Below are 20943 nucleotides of genomic sequence, written 5' to 3'. Positions count from 1 at the left end.
ACCTGGAGCACTGTGTCCAGTTCTGGACATGGACATACTGAAGAGAGTACAGTGAAGGGCTACGAAGGAGATTAACTGACTGAAGCATCTCTTCTGTGAGGAAAGGCTGAGAGGGCACAGGATGTTCAGCCTGCAGAAGAGAAGGCTTGGAGGATGATCTTATCCGTGTATATAAATACCTGAAGGGAGGATGCAAAGAGAAGGAATGGAGCCAGGCTCTTTTCAGTGGTGCCCAGTGATGGGACCAGAAGCAATGGGCACAAACTGAAACACTGGAGATTCCCTCTGACCATGGGAAAAAACATTTTCACTGTGAGGGTGTCTGAGGACTGGCACAAGTTGCCCAGAGATGTTGTTGTCTCTCTTAGAGGTATTCAAAAGCTGTCTGAACATGTTCTGGCTCTAGGTGGCCCTGCTTGAGCAGGGGAATTGGACAAACTGACCTCCAGAGGTCCCTTCCAGCATCAAACCATTCTGTGAATATCAGACATCACCTTTCAACTTCATACTATCTCCTGAGACTTCTGTGATCCTATGAGACTCCTGTTTCCTAAGAGGAGCTGCTCCAACTTGTGCCTGATTATGTAAATTTAGCAAACAGCCAAGACACAGCTGTCCTTAGAACTCAGGACTAGTAGAGACTAACAGGTTGGGTAGAAAACATTATAGTACTTGTTACCATGTTTTGTGCTATTAAATGGAGGTCAATAGGCATTTTGTTTATATATGTTACCAAGTTATAAATGTATTAAAAAAATGTTATAATGTATTAAAAAAATGTTATAATGTATTAAAAATGCTTTGAGGAAAAGAATTGAGATCCCTTTAACTTGCACCATTTCTCTACTTAATACTACACATTATTTTGGCATTCATAATACATTCATTCCTAAACCAACCTACTATATTCAAGAACAAGGGTTTAAAAAATTATTTTCTGTTTAACCTACCAAATGCATTTTTGTCTTTGGTGTTTCTGGCTTGAGAGCACAGTTCTTTCTGAAATGAAAGAGCAATAAGAAACTCTGGGTTTGGGTTTTTTTACCCTTATTTGTCAGGGTGTGGAGCAGCATTGTCATTGTCTCTCTGTCTGCAATAAAAACTATAATATTGGAATACAGTTTTTGATTTTAGTCTTAATTTTTCTTTATATAGGGATGGGAAAGAAATTTTAAAGGATGCTCATTAACACAATCAGGACCTGGGGCCTGGAAAATATTTGTATGATGTGAGTTTGAACTTAATGTGTTTAGATCAGGTGGTACTTAATTACTTTGTAAAAGTGTCTCCCTGCATAATATTAGAGGCCATTCAACTGAAAGCAGTGTATGAATAAACAAGAGTTGGGGGTTGAAAACACAAAAATTATAAATTAAGCAGACAATTTTAAAAATAATTTTGATCAATCTTTGAGCAAATAAGTGAGAAAAGTAGTGTGGTTTTCATCTTGCAGGGTTGTTTAAATCCAAACTGAGTAACTTTGTAGATGGTAAATTAAATTAAACTGAAGTTAATTGGCAGAAGAAGGAGGTAAAAGAGTAAATATAATGACAACAGTCTAAATCTAAGTGTTCTTTTCAGGTTTAAGCTTTACAAATGAAAACTTTGTGGAATATATATAACTAAACATTTCTGTGGCTATACTTTCATAAGGCAGGTTCTTCGATGGTGCTCTGTCATCTAATGCTTATTTGATCTGTAATAGAAGAATGGTTCTGTTGCACCCATGTTCTCTGCACTTTTAACTGCAAACCAGTGTTTGTCATCATTAACCACTCGATTTTTTTTTTTTAATTTATTTTTTATTTCTTATCCTTGTTTTGGCAGAATAGGCCTGACCATTAAATGGAAGTTGTCTGTAAAGGTGTAATCCAACCAAACTGTGATTAGACCTTTGTAAGTAGAGTCTAGTATTGAGGGGAAATAAGATGGCTTTAATTACTGTGTTTGGTTTCACTTCTGTAGTTTGAGAAAGATCACTTGTGAATTCAAATTTGCACACGAAAAATGAGCTGTATGGTAGTTTCAGGGTGCTATTTTTCTGAAACTTTTGTCATCATTTAACTGGGCATGGAAATGAGTGTATATATATAGTGTACTTGCAGGAACCCAAAGGCATAAATAAATAATGTGTTTATTAAAGTCAAGGGTAAACAGATACAGGAAGAAATAGACCAAGAAATGTTCTGGCTGGATGCATTACAAAGTTTTGTTTCACTTATGAGAAATTAACAAACCTGGTCGCTTTTTATAAGTATAGAAATGTTTATATGCAAATTACTTAGTGCTAAAACCTAAATAAAAATATATCAAATAACCTTTGTACTCTATCGTAAGTGTTCTAGGTCTGACATAAGCACAGAACTAAGTAATCAATTTTACTGTCAGTATCTTTGTTATGCTAATAAAGAGTAAGTTGTGTATCGTTTAGATGTTAACATAGGAGTGAGATTATGAATTTTTTTTTTTAATTCTACAGTTTAAAATTAAGTGGAAAATTTGTATGGTTTCTTTTCCATAGAGATGCCCACTCTGGACTGCTGCATGCATCTCCTCATGAACCTTGGAAATCATTGAAATGCAGATTTAGGGATAGCTTAGGCATATTTCTCAGCATTTCTTCTTGTGCACCAAATTTCTGCTTTTGAATAATGTTAGCTGTATTTTCCCTGTTTTCTATCCTTGGGCACTGCCACCAGCAGCAGTGGAAGAGATCGCAGGTGTCTATCTGATTGACTAAGGAGATTTTTCCAAATGCTGTGATTGCAGAAAACTATGGCTACTCAAGCTTTCTTCAGTGCTGATTAGTTCCCAACTCATTTTCACAGTTACTTATTTTTCTAACATTTCAGTCTCCCCTTGAAAGATGTTCTTGTTTCTTAGTTGATTTTATAGTTTAAGATTTTCTCGCTGTCCTATTCCTAACATTGATTTTAAGGTCCATTATTTCTGTGTGTCTTTCTAATCCTAAATGAGGAGCTCTGTCATATTGGTGCAGTTACGAAAACGATAGAATTGGTTTCTGCTTTCAGCATTCTTTCAAGAGAGTTGTGCTGCTGCAGGACATAAATTACATTGTACTAGAGGTGAATTTTGTGTTTTCCAGCTACTGGAATAAGCCAGGCTTTCTAAATTTGGCAAGTTTTGATGCCTGTGTTTAACTTGTAGACGTTAGGATAGTTCAAGAACGTGCTAATACTCATAAATTCTGTTAAATATGCTTGTCTGAATAAGACAGGAAAAGCTTTTTTCCTCTTGAGTGAGAATCTGTGGAGGATCCATGTATAGAGAAATACGTGACACTCCAAATAAATAATTAATTATATTTAAGTCAGTTGAGTTCAGTGAAATTGGAATGAGAAGGGGAAATCCATACATCTTCATATGTGGACCTGTACAGTTCTGAGTGGCAGTAGCAATGCTGGCAGGCGTGTAAGCTATCGAGGAATTCACATTTCAGTGTCTCCCGAGGTCCATGAGAAAGCACATCCAGAGAGTGTGTTCTCACACATGATTATCCAGAGTGGTGTGGATCGGGGGAGGAGACTATTTGTTTGATAGTAAGTAGTCCTGTTTGTGTTGTGTACAAAGTGAATGGATACATAAAATTGAGTTCAGCTCCATTATGTTCTGGTCTGCAGTGGTGTCAGCATCTACAGTGTATAGGCATTTCTTCTGATCATGTTTTGGGATATATTTTTCTTAAACAAGTCTAAGCCAAAATCCCAGAACAGTATGCATAGGTATTCTGATACCAGAAACGTTCACATTACAAAATTGGTAGGTGTTCTTATTCTTTACTGTGGCAGTTGTAATAACAATGGAGGAACAAGGACAGAGGAAAGCTGTGGACATAACAAGAGGGTGGTTTCCATGGCTATTGAATGCAGATATATTAACACACTGCAATTGGTAAACTGTGCAATGCTGTTTGGGTTTTTTCATTTGGAGGAGTAGGGACACAGAGAATACTTTGACAAATATAAGTGGCTGTAGATTGAGTCAGCTCAAAGTAATGGTCCTCTTTCAAATCAGATAAACTAAAATATTACACATTTGTATACATAAAGTGTTTAATACTTGTTTAATGAAACCTTGGTTTATTTTGAAGCAAACAAAGTCTGCTAAATAATCTCTCACATGTTCTCTGCAAACTCTATTTTCTCTGCTATGTAATACTTAGGGGCATAATGGGTATTTTCTTAATCTTTAAAATTAAATATCAGCTTGTTGTGATTTAACCTGACAGGCAGCTAAAACAATGACACAGCCATTTGCTCACTCCCCTTCCAGCAGCGGGATGGGGGAGAAGACTGGTGGGGGGGGCAGGAAGTAAAACTTGTGGGTTGACATAAAGGCAGTTTAATATCATAGAAAACACAATAATGATACAGAACAAGTGATGCACAGCGCACTTGTTCACCACCAACAGCCCACCGATGCCCAGCTAGTTCCTGAGCTGTGGTTCCAACCCCTGGCCAGCTTTCCCCAGGTTATACACTGAGCATGACACCATACAGTATGGAATAGCCCTTTGCCAGTTTGGGACAGCTGTCCTGGCTGTGTTCCTTCCCAGCTTCTTGTGCATCTCTGGCTCCCTTTTTGGCAGGGCAGTGTGAGAAGCCAAAGAGTCCTTGACTTGGTTGTAAACATTGCCTAGCAACAATCAAAACATCAGTGTGTTATCAACATTATTCTCATCCCAAATCCAAAACACAACACTATACCTGCTACTGGGAAGAAAATTAACTCTATCTCAGCTGAAACCAGGACAGTTTATCACTGATTTTTGATACGTGATCAGAGAAAACACTGTTCATCTCAAGCACTTTTAAAAAAAGAAAAAAAGCCACATGTATGAATTGTTAAACAGGACGTACTTACTGAGGTAAATAGGAACTCTTACTGAGTTTGAAATCACTTGTAAATGAGTATAATGCCTTAGTAGTAGAGTAATGCACTTTATTTTTTTCATGAGAGAGATGCATTTAGAGAAGTGAACATATGGAATGTCCACCTGGTTGATATATACACATACAATGAATGCCATGTCATAGATTGGGTCCTGCAAGCTCTTTGGCATGTGCATAATCTGAAATTTAAAATTCCTTTTTTTATTTAATTCAAAAAACATACTATTTCATTCATATATTATCTTTGTTTAACTATTGAATTGATGCTTTTAAAGACAGCCTAATTAATTATATGTTAAAGCAAAGTACTAGTAAATGCTGAATTACCTAGATCAATATTCTGGCAGATCTTGCTTTATTCTTAAGATTATATGTACACACACACATTTGTATTCCATGTCAGCTGGCAAGGGATGAAATTTAAATTGCCTTCTGCTATTTTAGTATCTTTCACTAGATGAATGAAATATTTCTTTTTAATTCATATGCATAAGCAGCAGAAGTGCAATTGTTGGCTGGTCTGTATTTATCTCTCATTTTGTACAACCTGACCATATGTATTGATGAAACAGAAAGTCATAAAAAATATTACAATTAACATCATTTTCCTTAAAGGGCACATGCCATAGGAGATTTTAGTATCTTAAGTAATTGCTGATAAGAGAAAGTAATATTACAGCCGCTTTTCTAGTTTACCCAGGTTCTTTGCTATTCTCTCTTTAAAAATGAATGTAAAAATTGGAACGTTCTTTCACAACGTTTCTGTCTCATGCTCTAAACTGATACAATTTGTAATTCTACAGGAGGTGCTGCATGTTGCAGGAGTGGAAATGCAGTTAACAGCTGCTGTTTCATTTCTGACTGTTCTGCAAGAGGAGTCAGTGTCCATTCATACATACTCCCACTCCTTCCTACACATCATTCTCCAGAACCTGGAACACAGAGATGCAGGTCAGGGCTGTTCAACTCTACTGATGACTGATTAATGTATTTTGTTTCCTTAGTGACTGTACAGTGCTGCGTAAAGCAGTGAGTGCAATCACTGAGACTTTCTTTCCAGGCTTGCATGAATGAAAAGATTTTTGCATACTGACATTTAAATGAAAATCTGGTTGAAATAAACAAAATCACTTTGAAGGACAAAGTTACTGAGTCTGAGCTTTTATTGAAGCACCAGAATTTTGTGGATGAGGAAGTGGAAGGAAGGAGGCTGTTAGTTCTGTGATGATTAGTATTTCTTGATTTTTTTTTGACACTATTTTAATACACAAAGAAAATGAGATGGCCTCCTGTAAAACCAAAAGGTTTCAGTAGGCATAAAAAAGAACATGCTTCTAAATGAAGGAAAAGATAATTTCAAAACAAACGGGAACATTATTATTATTTTTGTACAGCAATTGAAAATGTACAAGAAATAGGGACCAAATTTGCTTTTCACCTTCCCTATTTCTTTAGTTTGAAGTCTCTAGTGTTAATTTTGTGGCTTTTAGATACACAGCCCTTTGAAAAGGTGTGTGTAAAAAGTGAGAACTGATTCTGTAAAACTGGTATGTGTTTTGCTATGCCCATTATATCTACAACATAACATATAACCCATTTCTTTTTGACAGGTGTCAGCAATGCATGGCTAGAAACTCTTCTTGCTGTAATAGAAGCTTTACCAAAAGAGACTATCAGACATGAGGTAATAATATTCTCCTACTAACAAGGAGTTAGTTTGTAAGATTGTGTTTCACTGCAAGTCTCATTCATTTCAGTAAGATTTGTGACCTTCTATGCCTGTGAAAACAGTAATGCTTGTGGACCATACTGTAGAGAGGACTGTACTACATGGTGAGATGGGGAGGTGACCTTAAAAACATGTAGTGTTCTTCAGCAAATAAAGGGAAAAAAAAGAGGAGGAGAAAAATGCTATTAGAAGACTATTAGACTTTCCTGCCTTGTATATTATCCTTATGGAGCTCTGCAGAAGAGGTTGAGTGAGGAAATGTGGAGGACTAGAGGAGATTTGTGTAATGTTCCTCTTCACCTGGCACCTGGATCTCTTCCTGACAAATCCCCAAAGTATGCATGGTCAAGAGCAATCATTGCCTCAAAGCTCTACAGTGAAAGAAATGTTTCCTGGGAAAACCTTTGAGAAAGAACCTGAGAGAGGCTTTATCTTCCTTTCTCTGCAGTTTGCTTTTATCTTGTGCAGGAACATATTTAACACCTTCTGTGAAAATGGCCATCTAATAGATATAAATATTCATATACAACTTAATTTAAAGAAAAGACCCAAATAGATAGATGTAAAACTGTGGCTGTGATGTGAATCATAAACTGCTGGCTCGGACAAGGTATGGGTTTAATATGCAATAATTAGCACTGGATATTAAATGCAGGTTTCAAATAGACTCTTAATGTACATAGGCATCATTACTGTTAGTACTGATTAATTCCATGGAAGGTTTAGGTGACATTTGGGATGTGTTTTTCTAGATATTGTTTTACAAAGAGTAATACATTATTTACTGCTCCCATTTCTTCTGTTCGTTTTTTCCTTTGTAATATAGATCCTGAACCCGCTTGTTTCCAAAGCACAGCTTTCCCAGACGCTCCAGTCACGATTAGTTAGCTGTAAAATCATGGGGAAATTAGCTAACAAATTTGAAGCTCATATGTAAGTAGACTGTACACATTCCACAGTATATACCAGTACAAAAAATAGGCGTTATTGCAAAAATAAAATGCTTTCTTTCCCTTTATCTGATTATTAATAATAATTAAAAAATCATTATGTAACTAGAGTATGCAGATTTGCTGATGTTCATCAGTTTATCACCTCGGTTTGTATGCTCTTCCACAGGTTCAAATGGGTACCATTTTCATGCCATTCTTCCATATTGTTTCTCTTACCAGCAAATAATCCAAACAGTAGATTTCTCTGCAATATATATATAGGCAAAACACAACTTCATCACCTTAGAGCTCCTTGTCATAGAGAGAAGAATGCTGTTTGTTTCTACCATTTTATTTGTCTAACCAAATTTAACATGCAGATACATTTTTTTCTATCCCTAATTAGATGGAGATGTATCAGGAGCCACTGTTGTTGCCTGGTATTATCCAGCTCTTGGACTCAATGTCTGTGAGTTTGGATAGTTGTGCAGAAGAGGGAAGCAGTAATGAAAATAAATCTGAATAACTTGTCTGCCCAAAGCAGTTGGTATGGCACATTCCTTGGTGTGTTTATCCAGCCTTATGGTAGAAGGACCATGTCACCAAATGTGTTTTGGGTCCAGGCAATTTTCCACATGTGATTTTACATTACAAAATAAATCCACTGACAGCTACAGGAACTGTATCTAGCAGAGGAAGTCTGCTCTAATAATGATTTTGATCTGCCCCAAAATGCTAGAATTTGGCATAGCAGAAAATATGAACAGGACCATACGCCAAGACATTTAGGAATATTTTTTTTTCAAATTATATATTTTTTTCTTAGTTAAAAAGAACTAGAAGCCATCAAAAGGAATGTATCTACACCTTCATTTGTTATGTAGGCTATACATATTGGACATGCAAAACTTAATGAGCAGGGAAAGTATTCTGAGAAAGTTCCCAAAGCCTTCAAATCTTCATCGCCAGCGTTTGTAGAATTCTGGCAGAATCACAATTACTCTTCTGGATTTGATGTTACATTCTCATGAAAATAAAGTGACTTTCCAGAGTACTTGGAATTTTATGAGAAACAGTGTTAACCATAGTAAGTTCAAATAATCATGTATTCTTTTGTTAGGATTCTTTAATAGGCTTTCTTTGTGTTCAGAAGTAGGAAACCCTTAATTTTGGTGAACAGATAACAGCACCATTTCTGTACAGAAGCTACACGTTAGTGAAGATGGCTGAGAATTTTCTGGGTCATGGTAATCTTCTGGTAGAGGGTTCTGAGTGCAGTTTAGAGAGCTGAAGAGAGACCTGGTTCCACTGGTGGAATTTGGCGAGCTGAATAAGATTCATGACACACCCTCATTCCCCTTGTAGGAGGGCACTTTGTATGGGCTCAGGACACATATTTGCCTTAGGCAATACATAAGCATATGTTCACATTCTTCTTCAGAATGGCACCATTTTCCCTCATAAAACAGAATGCTAGTTTTTCTGTCCTCTGTTACAACAGTGAGTTTAAACAAGTCTTTTTTGGAAGTAGTCCCTACTTCAGAGTATTCTAAAATGCCAACCTCTCAAGACTTTGTACAGTTTTTGAAACTTGAGGCCAAATTTTGCTGTAAGAAGCAAATTATTTTTCAGTGGAATGAGAGGAGGCTGTGCAAGCTGGCTTGGAAATCTACTTGTCTGTGTCTTCGTATTATTTCTCTTGAGTTTCGCAACAACATAAGGATTTGGATAGAGATATGAGTACTCATGACAGCATCTTGGGCAGTGAAAGGCAACACAATGGCTGATTCTGCCAAGTTGTAGTATGTATTTTTACTTAAATAGAATTCAAAACACTTATTTTGTATCTTCCATTGATTTAAAATGAATACTTGAGTCTACTTGCCTAAAGTCATTGCAGTACTGAAGCTTTTGACCTTAAATTCTTTTTCTGCTTTCTTCCTAAATATCTCTTTGGTGATACATGTGTACCAAAGGTATTAGAGAAAATGTATATGTATCTGCACTTCCGTTTATATAATTCTTTGTATTCTTACAGTGGCGGTTCAAAAATTGTACTGGAGATGGTTATTAAATGAGAACAGTATCTCTAAGCCTACCTACTATTTTTGTAGTTCAAGAAAATAATGGGTGAAATAAGAGCAAATTATAATGATTGTAAATCATCCTTTTTCTTTATAGCACATATGTGTGTGTCTAATGTGCAGTGTTCTTTCATAATTGCAAATTCTCAGAAAAATTATTTACAATGTGTGTTAATTTTGTTTTAAAAATTGCAATGAGAAGTAATGTATGAGCAAAATTTAAGTACTGTGGAGTGGATTTTAGTATCTTCTTTTTCTGTATATCGATAAAAAAAATGTTAATCTTTGTAGTGTTAAAAGAGAGATTCTCCCATTGGTAAAAACACTGTGCCAGGATGTGGAATATGAAGTTAGAACTTGCATGTGTCGGCAACTGGAACATATAGCTCAAGGAGTAGGGTGAGTACAATCTCCATAACTGCTGCTAATCTTTCTCTAAGATATTTAATGGTAACCTAAAAACGCCTTTTATGATTTCTAGTTTAATTCATGCATACTCAGTAATAAATCTGGAGTGTACAGATGTGTTCTTAGGAATGAGCTGTTGGCAGTTGGCTCTCATCCATTTTCAGATTTGTAAATCTGGTAGTGAAATTGCTGAACTGTACAATGTTTTTTGTAAATAATGAGTTCATCTATAGTGTCTTTGAAATTATCCCAATTATCCATTGATGTCATTGAGCTTATTTAAAAGTGGGAGGGGATTTAGCAGTTTCTGATAATCACTGTGCATTTTTTTTGCAAGAGGATGCTAAATGTGTTGTAAGCAAATTTCAGTGAGCATCAACTTCCAGCTTGAAGAACTTCAATATTGGAGACATAAGAAAAGAAAAAGTCTGGAACTTTTATTTTAATAAATAGAACATGTTAACTACCCACACAGGATTGGTGAACAAGTTTTAAAATTCCAGATCTGTGCACCTGTTATTGTGTCAGCAAGAACAAAAACCCTAATAACTTATCTTACAGACTTGACTGCCCTATGCTACTTATTGGGGATAGATTAGATCTATCCCCAATCAGTCCCTCTGGCTTTTAGAATTGTGAATTTATGAGCAAATTCTAGGAAGAGGCTGAAAGTGAAATGTCACTTGAAAGATAATGGTAAATATGTGCCTCATCTTTTTTGTACTGATGTGTGTAGAAAAGATGCCATTCCTGAAGTGATATGATTTACCTCTCACACATGGACTATAGGAAAAGTGTATGTTCAGGCAGTGTTTCAGGTTACTCAGATAGAGGGTATCTGCAACAAGTATTCACAGCAAGAACTAAGTAAATTCCTGCCATAATTTGATTTTGTTTTGGTAAGGTCATGCAGTACAGTAATTTCTTGATCCCTAGCTAAACAAGTCGATACAAAATTATGTTACATATGTGATTTAGGCACGTTTTCTGTGAGGTCCTCGTCCCACAGAAGTTCTGATCCAAATCTACCCTCCTTCAGTTTAAAGCCATTACCCCTTGTGCTATACATGGCTTTGTAGGGGTTGGACTTGATGATCTCTTGGGGTTCCTTCCAACCCCTTCAATTCCGTGATTCTGTGGTTCTTTACCAACCAAATTACATATACAGCTGAAAGTCAAATTAGGTGGTATGTGCAGTGGCAAATGACAGCATTACTGGCCATTTACCCAGCTGTAGAATAGTGGTTTGATAGTGCTAAATTCATTGTTATCAGTTAATTGTGTCTTCTGTATATTTTCCTTTAATTCTTTCCTCCCCAGCTTTTAATCCTAGCAGTAACGTACCATACACACTGTTCTGTCTCTGAGGTTTTTGCCTAGTCCCTTCCGAATGATTTAGATGCTTCAATCTCATAAGAAATGGCAAACTGTTGGTTTCAGTATGTAAACTATTGCAGTGTTTCATGTTGAGGATGAATAGGTTGTAGGAAAAAACCAGACAAACAGTAATAATCACGTTTTTTAGGTGAATGTCGAAGGTATTATGTGACAACAGCCCTTATGCTTATTTTTACTATTTAGTGATGATAGCACTAAGTGATATCATAATTTTATATCAATGTTTAATTATCTGTTTGGAAGAATACCATTAAGCTACATCTTGATTTGACTGTAGCAAGGATAAACTGTAAGGTGCAAATCACTTTGATGCTGATTGTAAACATTTGAAAGTATTTGTATTGATTTACAAAAAGGACAGCTGTTGCTTGTTTAGTCTTATTATAAGGGATATTTTGGGCATTTTATTTCAATAAAAATCTGGTATCTCTGATGTTGTGATCAGTTCTGCATTAATGACTGGGATTGAAATGACAGTCTAAATTCTTCATACACAGCCGTTCAAAGTGTCAAACATGATTTTGATTTTGTCACCTTGGTTAATGCTCACATGGAGTCATTTCATTGGAGTGTTTCCCAGAAGTTTTGTTTCATCATTATAAACATTGAGGGCTAGATACCCTGTTGAGGTCCCCTTCTTGAGATGTGGTGTTTGCAACAGCTTTCACTATTTGATGAGCAGACTAAGAGCTCATATGTGATAATAGGACAAAGTGGGCTTCTTAACTCAAATGCAAACACTATAAATCTTGACTACTATAAGAAGAAAAAAAAGAGCATGACAGAAAAGAAAAGAAGTGCAAATACTGGATATGTCATCCCAGTTCTTGTTGATAGTAGAGCTGCAGAAAGATCTTTCTAATCTCTGAAAGCAATCAAGAATGACTGGGACATGGGAAATTATGCAGGTTGGTAGCTTATACAGAAGCTATACTTCTCTGGATCTCCTTTTATCTTACTTATGCCAATCACTTTACTGTGCAGATGTTTCTGTGTCAAGAGTATTTCACTCCTCAGTCATCTGTCAGATTAAACTCTGATTTCTAAGTTAGAGTTCAAGGCAATAGATTCAAATTGTCAGGACCATCACACACAGAGACAGCATTAGTACCTACTAAGGCAAAAAGAGACAAGCACAACCCATTCTTTACTACTTTAAAACAAGCCTAAAAGCTAGTGTTTGGACTAGTTGAGAAACTGTTTATACTCTAAGCAGTAGTTGCTTATTCTGTAGAAGAAAAGCATAAGATTTCCAGACGCTTTTGTCCAGCATGACTCATATTTAATCATTTTTGCCTTTGGGGCATCTCAGGAGCAAGTTCTGAATATTTGATCAGAAAAGTTTTCTTAGTGACACGGTGAAGTAGCTGGACACCTTTGAGTTTTATCAGAATGCATTTTTTTTCTGATTTGAGATATTTTGTCAGCTTTTTTTAGTGATGAAGTTTCATGTTTTAAATTTACATGTTTCTTTGGCTGACAAAAAAGTCCCAAGATTTACTAGAGATTTTTATTTAATTTTCATTTCCTTACAAAACTGTCAGATTTTGCTTCTGGACTACTCAAAAAATACCTAAATTAGTATGTGATGGAAGAATTCTATTTTACTGTGACAGTATTGTTTCATTGTAAGTTTTCTCTCGACTGTTTGCCTCGCTTTGCAGGACAGAACTAACAAAAACTGTGGTGCTTCCTGAGTTAGTAGAACTGGCAAGAGATGAGGGCAGCAGTGTTCGCCTTGCAGCTTTTGAGACGTTAGTGAATCTGATTGATATGTTTGATGCAGGTAAGAATTTAATTCATGCTTACTAGCCCAGTTCTTAATGCTCAGTATATCTTTCCTCTGATGTGCATGCGTATTTCATGCTTCTCCAGGAGTAGGGATGAGAGTCTGTGTTCATGTGAGGAAGGCAATATTCTCTGTTGTTCTTGTGACATAGTGCTGGTGTGTTACCTAGAGGCGTGGCTCTTCGGTTCTCATCACACTTTCAGTTCATCAGTTCTTGGGGCAGACTTCAAGGAGAGCTCCTGTGACTGCTCCAGTGGAGGGGAATATTCTGGGAAGCTGTTGTCCCTTGTCCTCCAATCAGCTGCTCTGTCTCAGTTTGTGATCAGGGGGATGCAGAAGGCAGTTAACAGCCAGCTTTTCTGGCTCTGTATCACTTGTGCTCCCTGGTTTGGTTTTTCTTTAGAACTGGAAGTGTACAAAGCAGCAATGTAGATGATGGATGACTGCCACAGTGTGTATGAAAAAATATTTTATATTGTTGGTCACTGCTCATGATTTGCCACTTTATACTGTCTTTTCCCAAACTCTTCAGTTGTTTATCTTCGTTATCAACTTTGTATTTTGCATCACATTTCCCACTCCCATCTTACTGACTCTACTACTCCTTCCCGATACGTGAGGAGCAAATAGGTACTGTACAGGAACTTGGTGATGAAATACTAAAATACCTGACTGCATATAAGCCATAAGGAGAAGTGCTTAAAGAAGTAAGTTTTGGGGGGAATCCTGTAAATGGACTTTTAGCAGTGAGCACTTACATCAGTATGGTAGTAGGTTAATTATCAAATTATTGAGCCATTACATTGATGCTATCAAGTTTGTGCTTCTCTTTGTATGTCCCAGTCTTCACTCCTCCCCCCCCCAATTGCTGTAACTATTGCTTTTAGCTATTTAAAAAGAATACTTAGAGAAAGTTTCTAGAAATTTGATTTATGTAGATTTTGATTTTATGTCTGAACTAGAAAATGAACATTTTGAAGGTAGAAGATCTGAAATTACATCCTAGGGTTCCTCTCCCACAGTATCAAAACAAATTTTCTTTGGATCAAACTAAATATTTGTTCAGCCATAATTATTTGCTGAATTTTGGTGTTGATATACTATTAAAAAAAACTCATCCCTTTAAAACTTGGAACATTTTAGAATGATATGGTTTTATTTAAAACAACTCCTAACACATGCATTTCTTTGAACATTTATTCCTTTATTTTATAAGGAGGCAGGGTGCTTGGACTTGACTTACATTTCTACGTGATTTAATTTCTTTCCTCTGCCCTCAATTATGTTGTTTCTCTATTAATTTATTGCTTACCCAAAGATTTTAAACCTCTTTTTCTCAGTAGGCTGAAAAGATTCACTTATATCCACATTTTTCTTTTTACTATGATGATCACGTTCAATCTTGATGTCCCTGTATTCCTGCTATTGTAGCACATCTTGCTGTGGGAGTAAACTGCAGTATTCTTTCTTTCTCTATATATATTCTTGGTGAATGGAGATAGTGACTGTTCATTGATTCTGTCTCATCCTTTCCTGGGAGATGCATTTTCCCTAAAAATAGATATACAAAACTGGTAAGGTATTAAAATTTAGGACTTGTATTATGCTACTATGTTCATTGCTCCCTATACCTCTTGTTTTCTACCTCCAGCGAGTGCCTGCCAAAAATAATCCCTATCATGCTAAAAAGATATTTATCATAATTTATATGGAAGCTAACTCTCTGTATCTCTCTGATAAACGGCTAACTTTAAAAATTTCTTTTGTTTTTCAGATGATAGGAGTCAAACTGTGCTCCCCTTAGTGAAGTCATTCTGTGAAAAATCCTTCAAAGCAGATGAATCTATCCTAGTTTCTTTATCTTTCCATTTAGGAAAACTGTGTAATGGATTGTATGGTATGTATTAATGTTCTTGAAAAAATTTATGTTACAAATGAGAGAAGATTGCAGAATTTGAAACCCTTGGAAAATATGCACATTTTAATGTATCAAATGAAATGACAAGAAAGGAAATATCAAAGTAAAAATCTGATAGAATCTATTGCAGAAATATTGGATGTGAATTTCCTCTCTAGATGTCTGTTTATTGGGTTTTTTGTGTTTAAACAGGAACAGAGTTTTTTGTTTAGACAGGGTCAGAGATGAAAACGTGGTGATTGTGTATGTTGGTTTGATTTATTTTGATTCCCTCTTGGATATTCTGCAGCTTGTGAGTTGTACGACTGAATTTTTGAAACTAGAAACGTTTGAAAACAGTATGATGTTAACTGTGTACGTTCACTTCTGTGCTTGATATCCTTTTTGAAGCACAGTATGGAGTGTGGCCCATGAGGAAGTAGAGGGGAGAAAGGAGACCTGGTGGCATGTGGGTTCCCAGCTGCAGCTGAGACCAAATCTGTACCCAGAAAATTTGTGGTTTCTACTTAAACACAGCAGATCTTTCCTTGGGTTATTCTGCCCAGTATGTAACACCTACACAGAGCTTACCTGGAGAGGGACAGCCCAGAATCATGGTTTTACTTTATAGAGAATTTCCTCCTAGACTCTTAAACCCTTTGATCTTTCTTGCAAATCTTTAAAATGATTCTTTATGATTATATCAGGGACTATCAGAGTAACCGTTGCTTCACTGCAAATAATCCAAAAGGGCTGTTTAAGAGTGTCAAACTGTTAATTGCAGAAACTCAGAGTCCATCCTGCTTTTATCATGTCTTCCCTGTCAATTTTTCTCTAGGCTGAATGACTTTAATTGCTGATCTCCCTTCACCTCTGAACTTGTGTCTGGCAAGCTCATATTTTTCTTGAAGTGTTACGCCTTAAGAGGGCTAAACAAAGCGACAGGGCTGTTCCATGTGTCTTGCCAGCTGTATTGCTCTTTACCTTTTATTTTCTTTTTTTTTTGGCAACAGCTTACCACAGTTTGACATTATGTGTTCAAGTGCAGCCTGTATGAATCTTTTGGTTGTTTGTTTTTTTTTTTAGTACATCTGACAGCCAGTTACTCTTGCTCTTTCTTGGCCTCATGCAAATGATGTAGATCTGGCTACACGTGGTACCTTACCTCTGTCCTAAGGGAATAATAGTCTCATAGTCTAAAGTTTTAAGAGCCTATGTCCAGGTTCTGAAGATCTTTTTAAACTCTTATCTTCTGAAGAGTCTTCATCGAAGGATCATGTCATCAGAATATTCAATAAGCCTAGTCTCTAATCCAACATCGAAAGCCCAAAAATACTGAATATTGCCAGAACTAGCATATCAGTCATGTCAGTGTGTCCTGGGTAACTTTTTCTTAAATGTTTTTCCAAGCAGTTTTGAAGTATTTTTATAGTTTTCCACCTCTGTTTCCTGATCCCTTCTTTTCTTGTGAAAAGCATGTCCTTTGCTGCATCTTTTGTATTCACAGGCTCTGAGCTCCAGTACTGGAAGGAAAGGGAATCAGTGTGACAAGTTTTGCTTTTGCCATGTTAGGTGCAACTCATTTTCTTGTCTTCTTTTCAGTATCTACAAGCAGAAGTTTTTGTTCCAATTTTTTTCAAAAAACATGAATCTGGCTGTTCTGCAACTATATGGCTTGTCCATCCCCTCTCCAACTATTAAATATCAGCATCACTTCAGCCCTTTTCTATTCTGATATCTCACTTATTTAGGATTTCAGCAGCTAGTACTTTAAGCACTTTTAAATACTAAAATGAAGCACATCTGACTGCACATTTTTAAAACCTCTCTTGTTTAGGTATTCACTGACCTGTTTCTTTACTACTTAAAACTTGAATCTATGTCATTGTTACTAGCTGTATTAAGCCTGGTGATACTAGTGGAATTTGAGGAAGAAAATTAAAGCATTAGGCATTTCAACCTTCTTGGTACCAATCATCATAGCTTTCCTCTCTCTACTGAGTGGAAAACTGAGTGTTTCCTTGATTTTTTTCTCTTGTTACTAACATACTTATAAAATGACTTGTATTATTTTCAGTAATCTTGCTAGTTACATTCCAGTTTGTTCTTGGTTTTTTAATTTTATTCTTATATTTCTTTATTATCTGTAGCAACATGGCCTAACTATTCAACTTTCTTGAGGCATGCATTCTTCATGTGACTGAGTTCCATATAGATCTAAAAATTTAATCCAGAAGAAGCCACTATTAGTGGAACAAACAAATATTTTCACAATCCTGCAGTTAAAGATGTGAATATTTCAAGATTTATGTAAACAGAAATTAAGATTCACTCAGTTATAGTTAACTGTCACTTTCCTGCAATTGTTTTTTCTCTATAATGTGTGGTGATGATACTTTGCTAGAGCTAAGGTGGGGGAGGAGGGATGAAAAATCAGCTTATCTGCTAGATTTATTAATTAGATATGTTTTAAGACACTGTTAATGGCATTTGTAATGAGGAAAGTAACCTTTTTTTTTTGGAGGCATTTTTACTCCTGAACAACACTTACGGTTTTTGGAATTTTACAAGAAGCTTTCCACGCTGGGTTTACAACAGGAAAATGGACACAATGATAATCAACTACAGCTTCAAACTCTGGAGCAGGAAAAGAAGTATATTTCAGTGAGGAAGAACTGTGCTTACAATTTTCCAGTACGTAACATACGGTCAAGGTTAAAAAATGTGTCATGCATATAGTTCACTAAATGGGACTGTTTGAGTGATAGAGAAGTTATTGCCAAATTACTCATTGTTAGCAATAATGTAACTCTCTCTTGGAAATTTCAGGTTAACAGTTTAAAGTAGAGGTTGTCCATAAGGAATCCTCTTTGCAAAGCCTTAGAAAATCATTGGCAAGTTTTGCCTGAACAAGTGCTGTTCTAAAACATTACTGGTCTCATTCTTTCCTATGCATTTTCTCCCAACCCTTAGCACAAAGGCTTTGGGAAAATGGCTGTGAAACAGAGCCCCAGGTTTCAAACCACTCAAAGCTAGATTTTCAAATTTGCTGTGTTGTGACATTACAGGGAGGTGAAGATTGAATCTGAATGGTTAGATTCATGTTTTAGTCATGCTCCAGCCTGAATACAGAGTAACTTTTTGAGTTTATGTGAGGTCTTTAAATTCAGCACTCATGTTTCTCTAAATCAACTTTGTATTTTGACATCCTGCATTTATATTTAAAGAAAATATGTTTGTACGGAGAGGTAGTAGACAGTTATTTTTATTCTACCTTTTAAAGACAAGCTCCGTGTATGTAGGTAGACATCTGTTGGTTTATTTTAGCAAAACCAAGGTATGCACACACATAATTATGTTGAAATTCAGATGTTTGCTTTGCTACTTGCTAAAATGTTCTTTGTTTCTGAAGTCTCCAGTTGCAGCTTCCACTAGTATATTGAAACATTAACAATATTTATTAAAGTAAAAATTTAATATCTTGTGGTTTTAATCTATGACTTCAGAAAAAAGTCTACAGCATGTCTGGAAGATATGTAAATCCAGTTTAGTTCTTAACTTCAGCATTTGTCTGGTGCCTGTGTTTTAACACAGCCATCAAAAAATGCCACACCACTTCTTTAAAATCACTACCTGTTATCTCCCAATTGTCTTACTGCTTGTAACTCAGTGCTTTCATCTGATGATGTCTGATAGTATGGTCCTTTAGCTACACTGTTAATAAAATACTTTATCTTTCCACAGGCCATGATTGTTTTTGTGGATCCAAAGAACTTCCATTTAGAACTATATTCTATATTCTTCTGCCTTTGTCACGACCCTGAAGTTCCTGTCAGATATACTATGGCCATAAGCTTTTATGAAGTAAGTTTACAAATTACGAAGATGAGAAAGCTTGTTGAAATGATTCAGTTTGTCAATGATTCTAACCTGTATAAGTAGCCCATATACACACAGTAGTCTGTTTAATTGTGTGACTTTGGCTACAAGTGAGGTAAATTTGATAGGTGAACTTTTAAGGACCAAAAGCTAGAAGAAACTTAAAATGGTCTAGTACCACAAACATAAGCAGTTGTAGTAAGTACAGTATTTGAAGATTTTCAGTCGCTGTAGAAAATAACAAGACAAGAAGGAGAAAGCGACTTGCCATTTCTGGTCCTGAAAACCTTCTTTAGAACTGTACAGTTTGCAACTATTCTGGTGTTTTGTGGAGAATATTTATAGGTATTAAAACTAAGTTAAGTGCTCAATTTAATATGAAGCTACTTTGAAATTTATGCTGATGTAAAAGTGTATGTGTTCATGTTGTTCCATTCAGCTTACATAAGTTCTACTGAATTCCATATGGTAGGAACCCATATAGGGAGATCTTCAAGGTTTTCATACTGAGAATCCTTGTGTTTCAGTCCATGAGTTAAGTCTTTTATCCCCTTCTGTTGCTAGGGAAGTTGGTAAGTTAAGCAGCTCGCTGAAAGCATTTCTTTAAATTACTAGTAGGGTTATAAATGAAGTTAAGGTGACTTTATTTCTACCTGTATAAGAAAGAGGTATGGATTTCCAGTTTTTGTAACCTATTGATGCCTTGTATTAATGAATGATAATATAAAGTAATTGTTGAATTTGTTAAAATTAGCATCTAATTCTACGTAATACTGGTTAGATGTGAAACACTTTTGAGGTACTGCCTGAATGTAAGCAAAGTATTTTAGCTCATTTAAAAAAACCTGTAAAGTTATGCCTTGGTCTGAATGTACATTTTAGTGGTCGGTTTTTTTTCATTTTACCATAGTGAGGCAACCATGTAACAGCCAAATGTGAGTCATGTATAGCTTCCAGTGCTAGGTGGATTTCTTTTTCTTATTTAATGCCCTGTAGTCATTCCCCTAAAGCTTCGTCTTGATTGGAAGTAAGTTTTAATTTCATTTGACAAGGAAAACCATTAAAACCCATCACCTAAATGTTCCGTATGGCAGAAACCTCATTCGTATTTGTTATAAGGTGTTTGTTATAAAAGATGGACTGCTGGGATTTTTATGAATTTATGAATCACAGTAAGAAACCCCAAAGAAGTGAGGAGTGAAAACTCCAGATGGAAAGGCTGGGGAAACTTAAAATCCAGCACAGGCTAAACTAGTGTTTATATTTTATCTTTTGTAAATTACATAGTAGATGGACTGTTAACTCTCCTAAGGTGCATGAAGGTCAGTCAGTATTTGCATATTTCTAGCCTTGCAATGCAATCTTAACGTTTTTGTGTAAATATGAAGAAGAGTTGATTCTAAAAGCAGGTTTCATGGTTAGGTAGTAGGCCTGTTTCTTGACTCATATTCTTCATGTAAGCATAATTGTAATGTGATCAGTGGGAAAGTACTCAACTTTAGAAGGCTGATTAAACAATTGGTCTGCATCCCTTCTTCGTGTTTGCTGTAAAGTAAACCCCTATACTATAGTTGTTGGAGTGCCATGGAGCTAAAGAATGCTTCACCTTGCTAATCTATCCCACTGTCATTTTTCAGGTTGCTAAGCTTTTAAATTCTGGTGTGTATACGATACATAAAGAACTGGTTACACTATTGCAAGACGAGTCACTGGAGGTAATATACTTTTATTGGAACTTTCTTTTGCTTGTTACATTGAGGCAGATTACATTGATGTTTAATAACTCTGCAATAAGACAGTACAGTCATTTAAAATGATCAACAGCTGTTCCTTCTGTTTCACAGATGCTTCGTAAAGATGTCAGCCTTCTGTGAATAAAAAGGGGAAAAATAGGAAGGTGTTTGGATTTATTAA

General features: G+C 36.0%; 1 protein-coding gene across 1 annotated transcript in view; it reads left to right on the top strand.

Annotated features, from left to right (window-relative positions):
* Window positions 1–20943, top strand: part of PPP4R4 (protein phosphatase 4 regulatory subunit 4) — a gene marked incomplete at its 3' end in the record, with an annotated part of 41282 nt that overhangs the window by 2124 nt on the left and 18215 nt on the right. The window contains exons 2-10 of the mRNA XM_084270378.1: window positions 5717–5864; window positions 6524–6597; window positions 7469–7575; window positions 9950–10057; window positions 13129–13250; window positions 15028–15150; window positions 17675–17844; window positions 18895–19014; window positions 20667–20744. Of these exons, the coding sequence (XP_084126504.1) occupies window positions 5717–5864; window positions 6524–6597; window positions 7469–7575; window positions 9950–10057; window positions 13129–13250; window positions 15028–15150; window positions 17675–17844; window positions 18895–19014; window positions 20667–20744 (1050 nt within the window). The remainder of the gene's footprint in view (window positions 1–5716; window positions 5865–6523; window positions 6598–7468; window positions 7576–9949; window positions 10058–13128; window positions 13251–15027; window positions 15151–17674; window positions 17845–18894; window positions 19015–20666; window positions 20745–20943) is intronic.

This window comes from Gallinula chloropus (genome assembly GCF_964237585.1).
Source record: "Gallinula chloropus genome assembly, chromosome: 14".
Taxonomy (NCBI): Eukaryota; Metazoa; Chordata; class Aves; order Gruiformes; family Rallidae; genus Gallinula; species Gallinula chloropus.
This window is presented reverse-complemented; position numbering and strand designations above follow the sequence as displayed.